This window comes from Dipodomys spectabilis, unplaced genomic scaffold (genome assembly GCF_019054845.1).
Source record: "Dipodomys spectabilis isolate Male_0828 unplaced genomic scaffold, ASM1905484v1 ptg000004l, whole genome shotgun sequence".
Taxonomy (NCBI): domain Eukaryota; kingdom Metazoa; phylum Chordata; class Mammalia; order Rodentia; family Heteromyidae; genus Dipodomys; species Dipodomys spectabilis.
Window position 1 is genome coordinate 797,978 of NW_024870681.1, and position 15,438 is coordinate 813,415.

Here is a 15,438-nt window from a genome sequence, read left to right on the forward strand (position 1 = left end):
AAGCTTAACATTTTAAAAGCCTAGTTTAAATTCTTACCCAGGTAATACTGCTGTAAGATTATATATTCCAGGAACAAGCAACCGGTGAAAATCACCAAATCTGCCTGTTGTGATATTATGATTAATACCAGCTACTGAGATGGTTGCATTCTCTAACCCAGATCCTGTTACTGAATCTTTAACAAATCCTTTAATTCCAATGTGGACCTAAAAAATAAGAATCAAAGTTCAGAGAAAATCAATTTGAAAGGCAAAACAACAGAACATTTATCTACAGTGATACTAGAACTTCCTTTTAGAAATTAAAGTTGCTCTTCTAGCCTATCAAAGTATTTTCAATCCCTTGAATGTCAAATAAAGTACTAAATTCTTAAACTTAAGTTATATATACACACAAATATGTGTGTATATGTATATGTATACACATTGTGTTTATACACTCACATCTGAATCTATGTAACTAAGGTGCTTCTGAAATTCCTTCTTTTCAAAGCTAGGTTTCTAATAATTTCTTCAGCAAATATCATTTCTGGCATATCTAATAGTTGTATATCAAATTGTTGTATGAGTTTGAAATTTAAACTAAACTCATATCTGTGGTTCATATAATGAATGGCAAAGGCTCTTGAGAAAATACATATTTAAGAACCCAGCAGTACAGGTTTGTCAGGAGTATTTGATAGTTGGGATTGAACCAGGGCTTCTTTTGCTGATACCAATCAAGCATCCTACAACCAAACTACAACCCCAACCCCTAGTAGTACAAATCTCACTGATTATTTCCATTTGCAAAAGTGTTGTAAAACAGGCAAAGAGAGCCCCATGGAATAGAAAGCTGCAGTAGGATTAGGGAAGACAGAAGAGGCACATCTAGAAAATGCTTTAACAGATTATAATCAAATAATCTGTAGTAATACCTATAATCTTAAATAATAAAAACAGATAAAGAGGTCAGAAGTTGGTGGCTCATGCCTATAATCCTATCTATTCAGGTGGCTGAGATCTGAGGATCACCATTTGAAGCCAGCCAGGGCAGGAAAGTCTGTAAGTCTATAAACCTAACTTCCATCGATTAATCACACACATAAACACACACACACACACACACACACACACACACACACACACACACACACACACACACACACACACACACACACACACACACACACACACCACAAAACCAGAAGAAGAACTATGGTTCAAGTGGTAGAGCACTAGTCTTGAGGAAAAAAACTCAGGAACAGCACCCAGGCCCCAAGTTCAAGCCCAAGACTGGGGGAAAAAAATCAAACAAAAAACATAAAGAATACCAAATTTAGACTGCTATTCATATGCAACCAACCATGGCTTCTATTCTAATCCATGACTTCTATTCTCTAGTCAGTGACTTTTACCTTTTCAATCAATGTGATCAAAGACTCACGATTGTTCTCCCATTCCTGTCGAAGCTGTGAAGCAGGTGGGTACTTGCAACAAGACAATTCTAATGTGATCTCAAAGCAGTTGGCCCATACATAATTATAATCTTGCATACCACCTGAAACATGAAGAAAAAAACAAGTTTACCCCAAAAAGGAAAGGAATTCCACCCTTCAAAAGACTGAATTTAAATGAAATTCAGCCATCTCTGCCAAGTTTTCATCAAGTTGTATGAACTTGGGGAAGGCTCTTCAACCACAGAGGAGAATAATACAGTTTAAAAGAATATACATTAAGCCAGGCACAGATGGCTCACATCTATAATCCTAGCTACTTAGGAAGCTGAAATAAGTGGATCACAGTTCAAAGCCAGCCTGGGCAAGAAAGTCTGTAAAACTCATCTTCAATTAAACACCAGAAAACCAGAAGTGGCACTATGGCTCAAAGTGGTAGAGCGCTAGCCTTTAGCAAAAGAGCTCAGGGACAGTGCCCAGGCATTGAGTTCAAGCCCCACGTCCAACAGAAAATTAAAAAAAAAAAAATATGTATATATATATATATATATATATATATATATATACACACACAAAGATGGAGAAGGAATATATATAAAGGAAACACATTTACCTAGTAGGACAGTGATGAAGAAATATGTTGTATCAGTTAGTAATAATAATAGCACTACATTTTAGTATCTACTATATATCAGAGACCTGTTCTAAGAGTTTTATGTGAGTTAACAAATCTTTACAGTGATTATATGAGATAAATACAATACTCTGCCCATTTTATTTTATTTTATTTTATTTTATTTATTTGTCTGTCGTGGGGCTTGAACTCTGGGCCTGGGCGCTGTCCCTCAGCTCTTCAGCTCAAGGCGAGCGTTCTACCACTTGAGCCATAGCGCCACTTCCTCTCTGCCCATTTTATAGATGTGAGAAATTTGGCACAAAAGAGGTTAAGATTCATAACAAAATGACATAAAGTGTACACATGAGCTCAGAGTTACAGGATATTTATGACAAAATATCATGGAGTACTTTGTGTTCTATAATTGTTTTACCTTTACCAAGAGGGAAGAAAAAAAGGGAGGGAGGGAAAAAGAAAGGGAGGGAAGGAAAACTGGCTCTATTTAAGCTAACACAGCTACACAAACCAGGAAAATATAAGACACAATAAACTTTTGAAATGTGTTTGATGGAAGACAAAATTAGAAGGGGAATAAGCGCCCACAGCTAACCACTTTTGCACCTACACAAACCCACACACTTAACTTTGTGGAAAGCTTTTACCTTACCATTCTTGTCACCTGATCTTTTCGATATCTTGGTTTAGATGATGAAGAGTAAAGATTGAGAAAGGAGGGGGCATACCTTCTCTATGATCTCACCTTGCTCCTGAAATGTGGGTAGACACTTATAATACCAGATGCTTTACAAAGCCTTTCTTTTTTCTTTTTAAATAAGGTTTTTATTGTGAAAATACTGTACAGAGGGATTGCAGTTACATGAGCAAGGTAATGAGTATATTTCTTATCAAGCATTGTTGCCACCTCCTTTGTTTTTCCCCTACCATCCCTTCCCTCCCACTTCCAGAATTACACTCCCCCCTCTTTTTTTTTTTTGCATGTGAAATGGACCCTGCTCTTCGTCCTGCTCTTCTACTGTTCCTGAAAGATGCCTCACAATCCTAGGTTTGCTCATCAATTGATGCCAATGACCCATTAAAATCCTCTGACATAATTTCCCTAGTGAAGTAGACTTCCCTTTTTCTCAACAACCTCATCATCCTTTGTTTTAAAAATGGTCCCAGTAAAAAGTAATTAGGTCTCAAATGAGGTGGCAGCAACTGTGAACTGGAAGGGAAGGATGCAAGATGAATTACCCACAGGGTTGATAAATGGTGGGAGCTGGGGAAGAGGAAGAGAGAGTAGTAATACACAAGGACCTCAGGCCTCATCAGTTGAGTTAATAACAAACCAGTAACAGAGAGAAGCAGCAAAATTTGATAGAACAATTAACTCAGCAGTGAGGGACATGACAATTTTTGTTTGGAGTATATTGAGTTTGAGGTTTTTGCAGTATTCAGATGAGAACAGTCAAGAAGGATTTGAATGTGTGTGTGTGTGTGTGTGTGTGTGTGTGCATGTGCGTGTGCGCACACGCCACTGTCCCTGAGCTGCTTTTCTCATGGCTAGCCTTCTACCACTTGAGCCACAAGTCCACTTCCAACTTTTTGGAACTTCACTGGAAAGAAGGGTCTCACAGACTTTCCTGCCTGGGCTGACTTCAAACAGCAATCCTCAGATCTCAGCCTCCAGTGTAGCTAGGATTATAAGGATGAACCAGCAGTGCCCAGCCCCCAAATGGAATTCTAAAGTGCAAGTTTAAAGCTTGGAGAAAAGGGTAAGCACGCCTTCACAAGAAATGGTCATTTAAGACTAGGAAGTTCAATTTTCATTCAGCAAATATTTACCAAGGACTAACCACATGTCAGGTGCTGTTCTAAGTACACAGGGATACAGAGATGAACAAACAGACATAGTTCCTGCTCTCCTACAACTTAAATTCTTAAACAAATAAGAAAATAGCACATGGTGGGAAACCTTGGGCAGATTTAGTAGAGTGATGTGATAGAGCAACTGATAACAAGAAGAGATTAGGTTGTCAGGAAAAATCTTCATGAGGAGACACAACTAAAGCCAAGACTTATAAAACAAGACAGAGCCAACTAGATTAACGTCTGGGAGCATTCTAGGGAGAGTTTGAGAAATGCAAATAAGACACTGTGGCTGGACAACAATGGACAAGGAAGCACTAGTACAAAATGAGCCTGAGAGATATGAGCAAAACCAGATCAGTTTGGGTTTTGGCACAAAGGCAGAGAGTTTAGATTTCATTCTGAGTACATTAGGAACTATTAAAGGATTGTTGTTTTGGTTTTATTGCATTAAAGAACACATAACAAAACTTACCACCTTAGCCAAATTCACATATACATTACAACAGTATAACCTATTGTCATTTATTTGGATGTGGTTTTGTCAAAGGTTCATATGCTGAATGCTTAGTCTCCAGTGTGGTGACATGACAGGTGATGGAGCCATGAAGACACAGAAGCTAATGAAAGGTGATTACGTCACTGGAAAAGGTTAATATTTCTATGGAGCCCCAACTAGAACACAAGAGTAAGTTGTTACAAAGCAAGGCCATGTTGTATCTTGCTCTGTTTGGTTCCCTTTTTGCTTTTCCCTTATGGTGACGCTCACCAAGGGGGCCCTCTCCAAAAGCCAAACTGATGGAGTTGGCCTGATTTGGACTTTTAGCCTCTAATTTACATTTGTATAGCTATGACCAAATACCTGAGAGAATAATTTAAATTTATTTTGGTCCATGTTTTCATAGGATCCAATTCACAGTTCTGGGCCCCGTGTGCTTGGGCAGAACATCATGGTGGCAGAAGCATGTAGTGGAGGGTGTTCTTCACTTCATGGTGAAAAGGAAGCAGAGAGGGAATGGAATATAAGAAAGGGTCAAGGCAAAAATGTATCCCTTAGGGACACACCCCCAATGACCTAACTTCCTCCCAGCAGGTTCCATCTCCTACTTTTTACTATGTCACAATAATGCCATTGTATTATGAATCCATTAAAGAAAGTCAAAGGAAATTCAAGGGAATCTATTCATTAGGTCAGAATCCTTATGAGGTAATTATCTCTAGAAATATTTATTAACTGACAAGTATGTTGACAATTAAGATTAACTATCAAAATAAGGGAGCATTTCTGTATCCAGCCTTAAGTATTTTGTTATAACAAAAAGAGAACAAGATAACATAGTTCTATTCACATTGCTGAACAACAGATCTCAGACTTTTTCACATGGCAAAATTGAAATGCTATGCCCACTGAACAACTCTCCTCTTCCCTCTCCTTAGCCCCTGACAACTACCATTCTGCTTTCTGTTTCTAAGATTTTTGACTACACCACCTACCTCCTTATGTAAATAAAATCATGAAAAATTCAATCTCTATAACTGGTTCATTTTACTTAGTTTTACTGGTCACAATACAATGGTTATTACACTAAGATTATTGGGATTTATAAGTTAAAAAAATTTTTTCCCAGGGTTATACTGTTGGTAAGGAAGCAAAACAAAAAACACATTAAAATAACCATTTCAGAATAATGTTAATAATACAAACAGATCTATATCTTTTTTGCATATGTGAGATTTAATAGCAAGGTTACTGCACACATGGCCAACTCACACCATAATTGTACCAGAGGGTTATGAACAAACTATAATGCATTAATAACCAGGCCTGAGCCCTAACATTCTTGTGTCTGTTCCTTAATTGTTTTACTTACTTAGTAGCAAGTTAAGAAATATTAGCTCAATGCAGCTTACAGTAACATTGGTAGAGTGTTATCTAATCTGATTTAATAGGATGGTAAGTAGCCAGCTCCAATCAATGACACATACAAATATACCCTTGGGGTAACGGATAGGAAGGAAGATCTTTCAAAAGTAAGACTTAGATCCAAGAGAAGAAAATACATTTAGTGGCCTCCAGTTCCTATAAATCAGTGTAAGTATCAAGGTCAGATTCTCAGAGATAAGCTTCTTTTGAAAGTCCCTTGAGGAAATATTACAGAGAACACTGTATCTAACAGTAACATTAATATTAGCTTCACAGCTCAGAACCTGAAGATACAGAATATTTGTTACATCTTGACATACATTCCCCAAATGCTTTTTTGACAAGGCTCTACTTAAGGTAAACATAAAACCATGCAAAATGATACTGGAAATAAAAAGGTGACCACCTAAAGCAATACAAAAACCAACACCTTGGAGTGGAGGGTGTGGAGGAAGTGCTTGACTACCATGTGTAAGACTGGCTTAGCCAGGCGCTGGCAGCTCACGCCTGTAATCCTAGCTACTCAGGAGGCTGAGATCTAAGGATCGAGTTCAAAGCCAGCCAGGGCAGGAAACTCTGTGAGACACTTATCGCCAATAAACCACTCGAAAACCGGAAGTGGCGCTATGGCTCAAGCAGTAGAGTACTTGCCTTGAGCTGAAGAGCTGAGGGACAGCGCCCAGGCCCAGAGTTCAAGCCCCACGACCAACAAAAAAAGAAAAGAAAAGAAAAAAAAAAGGACTGGCTTAATTACCAGAACTATGCAAAAACAAAATTTAAACATAAAAAAAATCACCCAGGTGTGGGTGGCTCACCTATAATCATAGCTACTCAGGAGGTTGAGATTTGAGGATCACAGTTCAAAGCCAGCCCAGGCAGGAGAGTCCATGTGACTCTTATCTCCAGAAAATCAGAAGTGGCATTGTGGCTCAAGTGGTAGAGTGCTAACCTTGAGCTGAAGAGCTTAGGGACAGTGGCCACACCCTGAGTTCAAGCCCCACACAACTGACCAAAAAAAAAAAAACCACATCAGATCTTTACTATATTTCATCAACAATCAGGAAATACAATACATACATACATACATACACACACACACACACACACACACACACACACACACACACACACATCCTCACAAGAAAAACTATAAGATATGTAAGATTAAATGTGATAAAATGTATACTATAAATCCATATTAGTTATTAAAGGTGTACTGAAGATTTTAGATGTTGTCATATGTCTAGACAGGAGGCTTACGAAAACCTCAAATTCTTCATAATGAATTTATGAATATCTTGCAAAATAGATTTTATTGCATAATTAGACAAAAGGATTTAGAGGTCAATTTGAAAAAATAATTGTGAAAATTTCTGAGAAATGGGTGAGAATATAAAAAAATAACATTGCTAGATGTTGTATTACACAATTATACTTATCAAAACAGCTTTTATTTCAGTATCAAAATTAAACAGACCAATAATAGAAAACAGAAGTCACAGTAACAGAAACAAAAGCATTTGGGATAGAACAAAGAAGATATTTAAAACCAATGGAAGGAAAATCATGAATAAACTTTTATCATGAATAAAACTGGTTAGGTAGGTGGCAAAAATTGAGGAGGTTTCCCAGATTAACTCTTTAATCCATATAAGATTTAAATGTAAAAATGAAATCATAAAAAATAAGAAGCTTGGATGGGAAGGTGGCTCAGTGGTAGAGTGCTTGCCTTGCATGCATGAGGCCCTGGGTTCGATTCCTCAGCACCACATAAGCAGAAAAAGCCAGAAGTGGTGCTGTGGCTCAAGTGGTAGAGCGCTAGCCTTGAGCTGAAGAGCTGAGGGACAGCGCCCAGGCCCAGAGTTCAGGCCCCACGACTGGACCCCCCCCCCAAAAAAAAGAAATTGTAAAGAAAATAAAAATGGACAAAAGATTATAGAACATTTCTAGAAACATGTATATAAAATCTTTAAAACAGGGATGACTTTAACACAGAAACTTTTTTTTCCAGGAATTGATTCTGAGATAATAGCTAAAAGGATGAAAACTTTAAAAGAAAAATGGCCAGGTGCCAGTGGCTCACAAGTGTAATCCTACTCAGGAGGAGGCTAAATCTGAGGATAGCAGTTTGAAGCCAGCCCAGAAAAAAAGGCCATGAGATTCTTTATCTCCAATTAAATGCACCCTCCCCGAAAAAGCCAGAAGTGTAGCTATAGCTCAAGTGCTTTGAGCAAAAAGGCTTAGGGACAGCCCCCAGGCTATGAGTTCAAGCCCCAACACACAAAACAAACAAACAAACAAACAAAAACCCTAAAATAAAGGAAAATAAAACTGGAAACAATCCTAAATGTCCAACAATGGAAGAGAACTGGTTAGTAAGTTATGGTATAAAATGATTTAAAGTGTTTCATGTATATTTATCATGTATTAATAAAATTATACATGTGCTAACAAATCAGGTTATAAAATAACATAAACAAAACTTTTTGCATGATACTTTAAATATTATTATTCTTTGAAACACACGAAGTTTCTTAAACAGTTTCCCTTATTCTCACTTATGAAGTAACTAATTCAAAACACTTTTTCTTCCTGGTCTTGGGGCTTGAACTCTGGGTCTGGGCACTGTCCATGAGCCTCTTTGTGCTCAAGGCTAGCACTCTACCACTTGAACTACAGCGCCACTTCTGGCTTTTTGTTAGTAGTTTATTGGAGATAAGAGTCTTGGAGACTTTCCTGCCCAGGCTGGCTTCAAATCGTGATCCTCAGATTTCAGCCTCCAAGATAGCTAGGATTACAGGTATGAGATACCAACACCCCGTTTCTAAACATTTTTGACAACCTCTAGTCAGCATATAGTTTGAAAGCTTGGGTCAGTTTCTAGAGACATGACTGACATGCTATCATCCCATTTAAGTGCACAGTGCAATGCAAATGAATATACAACCACCAACAATCAAGATACAGAGTATCATCATACAACATCACAGAAAGTTCCCTGCTCTGGGGCTCACAGTGTCTGGACAACCATTAATTTAATTTCTTTCCCTATATTTTTGCCTTCTCCAATGTGTCATATAAATGGAACCATAAAATATATAGCCTTTTACATCAAGCTTCTTTCACTTAGCATAATAGTTTTCTTTTTGGAAATACTGGGATTTGAACTCAAGGCTTTGCAAGTGCCAGGCAGGTGCTCTGTCACTTAAGCCAAGCCACCAGCACTTTTAGCATGTTATTTGTGAGTTAGGGCCCCGTGTTTTTACCCAGGCTAGTCTAGACTGTAATCCTTCTTCTTAGACTTTGAGTGGCTGTGATCACAGGTGTGGGTCACCACATCCCATATAGCTTCTTTGCTGAGATGGGGGAAATGGAAGGGGGAAAGGTCTCAGTTAATTTTTTGCCTGGGCTGATCTTAAACAACATCTATCCAAATCTCCATCTTCTGAATACCCAGGATTACAAGTGTGAGTCACTTTACATAGCAGCATAATGCTTTTGAGATTCACCCACATTGTTGTATATATAAATAGTACTTTTTAATAAGAAGCATTCTGTTATATTGATATGTTTATCAATTCTCCAGGTGATAGATATTCTAGTTGTTTTGAATTTTTTTTTTTTTTTTGGTGATTATGAACAAAGCTGGGTATAGATCTTAGTGTGGTAAACATGTAGCAGCGGCCTGGTGAATCATAAGATATGTTTAGCTTTAAAAGTTGTTTGTTTTCCAAAGTGCTGGTTGTCCCATTCTTATAATCTCACCAGCAATGTATTAACATTCCATATGCTCTGCATCACCTAGTAGGTTTCCCAAGCAACTGGCCCAGCTTCTAAATTTTGAACAGTCTAGTGGGTGAGTAGTGGTGTCTCACTGTGGTTTTAACTTGTATTTTCCTGGTGACTAATGATAGTACACATCCCTTCTTTCCCATGAAAGCATATCTTTTATATCCAGGTTTATCATTTCTTTTGGGAGATCCTGGGAGCCAGAGAACTTGGTGATGTTGTACACCTGAAGAAACTTACAAAAAGAATCACGTAAAGCTGTCATGTAAAGTCCCAGCTCACTCCTGAACCGTGTGTGTGTGTGTGTGTGTGTGTGTGTGTGAGAGAGAGAGAGAGAGAGAGAGAGAGAGAGAGAGAGAGAGAGAGGAGAGGGAGAGGGAGAGAGGGAGAGAGAGAGAGAGAAAGAGAAAAGGAGAGGGAGAGGGAGAGGGAGAGGGAGAGGGAGAGGGAGAGGGAGAGGGAGAGGGAGAGGGAGAGGGAGAGGGAGAGACAGTATCCCAAACCACTAAGAATCAAACTTCAGAGCAGCTACTGCCTGATTCCTACACTGGCACCTGAATGATACACACACAGGACAGATTTCAACACTACCACAAAGGCTTTGAAAACAGCAATCACACACCACAGGAGCAAGTCAAAACCTGTGGCTGAATCAAACTAGGTCATTCCCTGCTGAAACTAACTAAAAATTTTTTAAAAATAAAATTTATTTAAATAAGACTCAGGATCTAGACTGTAGCTCAGTGATGGTGTACTTGCTTAGCATGCAAGAAGCCTTGGGTTATATATGGGAATTACAGGGGATGGACCCAGGTGCACACAAAGACAAGATAAGACAGCTTAAAAAAACTCAAATCTCTCTCTTTTTTTTTTGCCGGCCCTAAGGCTTGAACTCAGACTGAGTGTTATCCCTGAGCCTTTTTATGCTCGAGGCAAGTGCTCTACCATTTGAGCCACAGCTCCACTTCCAGCTTTTTCTGAGTAGTTTATTGGAGATAAGAGTCTCACAGACTTTTCTGCCCAGGCTGGCTCTAAACCATGATTCTCAGATCTCAGCCTCCTGAACAACTAGGCATGAGCCACTGGCACCTGGCCAAAACTCAACATAAGATTCAAAATGTTCAGAATGAGAATGGATCAAGAAAATGTGATATATATACACAATGGCATTTTATTCTTCCATCAGAAAGAATGATAATAAACCATTTGTAAGGAAATGGAAAGACTGGGAAAAGACACAATGAAACATAGGTTATATGGTTTCCCTTATTTGTGGTAACTAGAATATGTCTATAAATCTACAAGTGAAAAAAATATCTGCAGGTAAACACTCTGGATGGTATAAGACAAAGAAAATACAATAGGGGGCTGGGAAGATGGCTCAGTGGTAGAGCGCTTGCCTTGCATGCCTGAGGCCCTGGGTTCGATTCCTCAGCACCACATAAGCAAAATGAAAAAAAAGCCGGAAGTGGCGCTGTGGCTCAAGTGGTAGAGCATTAGCCTTGAGCTGAAGAGCTGAGGGACAGCGCCCAGGCCCAGAGTTCAAGCCCCACGACCGACAAAAAAAAAAAAAAATGATCTCCAACATTGATGAAAAGGAACTAAGCAATTCAAGGGCAGCAATGGGGGGGGGGGGGGGATGAAAGGGAAAGAGGGAACAGCTTACACTAAGCAAAAGGAAAGAAATGTACATATTACTCAATGTGGAAGATAGTTGTATGGTCAAAGCTCATAGAATTCATAAACATTATAGACCATAATAATGACAATTTGCCTTGTGAAGGTTAAAATGTTTGTGACTTTAAGTATCACTATCACATAATACTGTGAAATTTGTGAAATTTATATAGTCAGAAATTTATATAGTCACTTAATAAAAATTATTTTAAAAAATAATCTCTAAGAAATGGAAACAAGAGGTTTTTTATTTCTTTGTTGCTGTTTTTGTTTTCTTTACCTTTTGTATTGTTTATCTGTCTTTGGATGTGTAAGAGGAAGCACAAAAAGAGTGGAACCAAATGTGAACAAATGCAGCAGTGGTACTCACTAGATACTATGTGGAAAATGAACTAGACAACTTGTGGGTGGGGATGGGACGGAAAAACTAGGAGAGAGTAAAGGAAGGGGTGACTTCCAAAACAGAAATGTATTCATTATCTGACTTATGTAACTGTAACCCCTCTATACATTACTTTTACAAAAACAATAATATATATATATATATATATATATATATTCTTTTAAAATCCAAGCAGAGCTAAAAACAAGTCCAGAATGTAATTCAGAATTATTTGACATTCAAAGAGGTAAAATCTCAACTAGGAAAAGAGTTGAGTAATATCAAGTTCAAGATGATTCACATATTAGAATCATCTAACTAATCTTTGTTATACTTACGCTCCAAAGAATATTAAACATTCTTAAAATGAAATGAAACAGACCACCTGGAAATAATAAACTGGAAATTTCATAACTGAAAAATAAACAATTTAAAACTTTCTTAAGCCACAATGGTGGTGGTATACACTTGTAATCTCAATAATCAAGGACAGCTAAGACAAGAAAATCACCAGTTCAAGGCCAGCATGGGTACACAGCAAGAAACCATCTCAGTAAATGAGTAAATTAAAAAAATCAAAAGACAAAGAAAAAAATGTTTGAAAGCTGAGAAAAACAATGCATAGGTGGGGCAGAGGGGGTGCGGGGTAGAATGACAGTAAGTTTCTCAGCAGAAACCATGGAGGCAAGAAACAGCACATTTTTGCAGTATTAGAAAAAGCAAACAAACACAACTAATGGTTGTCAATCCATAACCCAGAGTTTTAGATCCCGTAAAAATACTCTTCAGGTCAGGCACCTGAGGCACCTGCCTTTAATCCTAGCTACTTAGGAGGCTGAGATCTGAGGATCACATTAGAAACCAGCTCTGGCAGGAAAGTCCTTGAGACTCTAATATCTAATTAACCACCAGAAAACTGGAAGTAGCACTGTGGCTCAAGGTTGTAGAGTGCTAGCCTTGAGCAAAAAAGTTCAGAGACAGTGCTCAAGCCCTGAATTCAAGCCCCATGACTGACCAAAAACAACAACAATAATAATATCCTTCAAGAACAAGAAAAAAATAGACGTTCAGTGAGGGAAAGCTGCAAGAATCCACTGCAATCAGACTTGCCTTAACAGAAATTATTAAAGTTCTTCAGCAAAAGAGAAATAATACCAGAGAGAAACCTCCCAACATCAATGAATGAGTGAAAACCACAACATAATAAGTATCTAGTAAATATATTTAGGCTGGTGTGGTAGTGCATGCCTGTAATCTCAAACTAAGAAGGTAGAGGCAACAGTCTATCAAGTTAGAGAACAGCATAGGGTACATAATGGAGTTCTAGGCAAGCCTGGGCTACACAGTAAGGCCTGGTGTCAAAAACACAAGGGCTGAAGAGTGTAGTTCATGGTAGTGCTGGCCTAGCATGTACAGGGCCATGTGTTGGATCCCTAGCACTGTAAAGAAGAAAAAAAAGAAAAGAAAAGAAACTGTCTTTCTCTTCTTAAATTCTGTAGATAATTCAAAGTAAAAATCTGCTTGTGAGTTTTCAGTGCATAGAGATATTATATGTATGAAAAGTACAATATAAAAGGGAATGATAAAGGGCATGGTGATAAGGTTTATACATTCTCTTAAAGTGGTAAAACATTAATAAATTCAGATGGCATGAGAGTATACCAGCCTTCAGCCAAGTGGAAGGAAAGGATATGAGGGAACCTCAACAGCAAGCGTGTTTCTCAGGCACACTAATTTTAGGAAGGAGTAAATATAGACACTGGAGCTCTGTAAATTTATTTCCTTAATGCTACTCAAATTTGCAAATCTTCCCCGCTTCCTGTACATATATTCCCTTGAAAACCACTGTTTTCCATTCGCACAGGGAACTGACAAAGTGAAAAGGTACATCTACATTTTGCCAGGTATGGTAGCACACACCTATAATCTCAGCATTCCTAGCAGTCAGGAAACTAAGGCAGGAGGATTATGAATTTAAGGCCATCTTGGGCTACAAACCTGACTTAAAAAAAAAAAAAAAAGACATTTTGAGGATGTAATTCAATGGTAGAGTGCTTATGTTACATGCACAAGACTTTGAGTTCAATCTCCTGTGCCAAAAAAAAAAAGTTTAATTTAAAATGTACATTTGGTAAGGTTTGATTTGTCTTCTTAATGTTTTGTTGGTTTGGTTTTGAAACAGAATCTCACTAAGTTCTACATATTATGTAGCCCTGGCTAGGCTGAACTTGAGATCCTTTCTCAGCCTCTAAGGGCTTTAGTATTTTTGTTTATTTGTTTTTATTTATTTAGTCAGCCATGGGGCCTGAACTGTGGGCATGGGCATTGTCCCTCAGCTCTTCAGCTCAAGGCTAGCATTCTACCACTTGGGCCACAGCCCCACTTCTGGCTTTTTCTGCTTATGTATGCATGGCAAGCACTCTACCACTGAGACACCTTCCCAGCCCCCCAAGGGCTTTAAATACTAGCATACTTAGTCACACTTTGTTTTAAACTTCCTTACCAATCCAGAGTTTTTTATGCTCAGAAAAAATTGAATCCAATGTGCAATGAAATCTACTATATCTTCATCCCTTTACCAATTTCAAAGAACAAGATTCAAGAATAATCATTAGAATCTGTCCTGTGCTACAATGAATACTGGTCAATGCCAATACTAATAGTTATGGGTGGCTAAATCTTCTGATCAGAGAACCTACTACTCAAGCCCATTAAATTCTTCCAATCTATTTGTCTCAAAACTAATCTTCATGTGCATACTTTTTAAAATTTATTTTTGTGTGTGGTACAGGATTAAGGCTAGCACTCTACTATTTGAGCCACAGCTCTATTTCTAGCTTTGGGTAATTAACTGGAGATAAGAATCTCACAGACTTTCCAGCCAGGGCTGGCTTTGAACTGGATTCTCAGATCTCAGCCTTCTAAGTAGCTAGGATTACAGGAGTGAGCCACCAGCACCCTGCAAGCATTTGACTATAGGGTTGAATTTATTAAGATCCTTTCTCTTTAAAGCAAGATCATTATAGTAAAAACAGTAGTAGGGGATTGTTCCTGGATAAGAATGTATTGCAGCCAGGCTGGTGTCTCACACCTGTAATCCTAGCTACTCAAGAGGCTGAGATCTGAGGATCGAGCTTCAAAGCCAGCCCAGGCAGGAAAGTCCATAAGACTCTTATCTCCAATAAACCACTAGAAAACCGGAAGTGGCACTGTGGCTCAAGTGATAGAGCTCTTGCCTTGAGCTGAAGAGCACAGGGACAGTGCCCAAGCCCAAAATTCAAGCCCCATGACCGACCAAAAAAAAAAAAAAAAAGAATACATTGCATACCTTAAAGTGCATGAAGCCAGGTGCTGATAGCTCATGCTTGTAATCCTAGCTACTCAGGAGACTGATATCTGAGGATCTTGGTTCTAAGCCAGCCCAGGCAATAAAGTTTGTGACACTCTTATTTCCAATGAATCACCAACAAGCCTGAAGTAGAACTATGACTCAAATGGTAGAGTCCTAATCAGGAATGAAAAAAGTATCAGTGCTCAGGTCCTTACTTCAAGCCACAGTACCAGCACACACACACACATCCCAACAGATACTGATTTATTCGTTTGTCTCAAGCACACACACACACACACACACACACACACACACACACACACACACACGCACCAACAGATACTGATTTATTCTTTTGTCTCAAGCAGTAAGCCAGTAGGAAAAGAAAAAAGTAGCTCAGCCTTCAATTTACGT

General features: G+C 38.4%; 1 protein-coding gene across 1 annotated transcript in view; it reads right to left on the reverse strand.

The window, feature by feature from the left end:
- Cpd (carboxypeptidase D) overlaps nt 1-15,438 on the reverse strand; it is a 68,831-nt gene that overhangs the window by 34,998 nt on the left and 18,395 nt on the right. Inside the window, exons 3-4 of the mRNA XM_042694624.1 lie at nt 1,398-1,540; nt 38-207 (exon numbers count right to left, since the gene is read on the reverse strand). Of these exons, the coding sequence (XP_042550558.1) occupies nt 38-207; nt 1,398-1,540 (313 nt within the window). The remainder of the gene's footprint in view (nt 1-37; nt 208-1,397; nt 1,541-15,438) is intronic.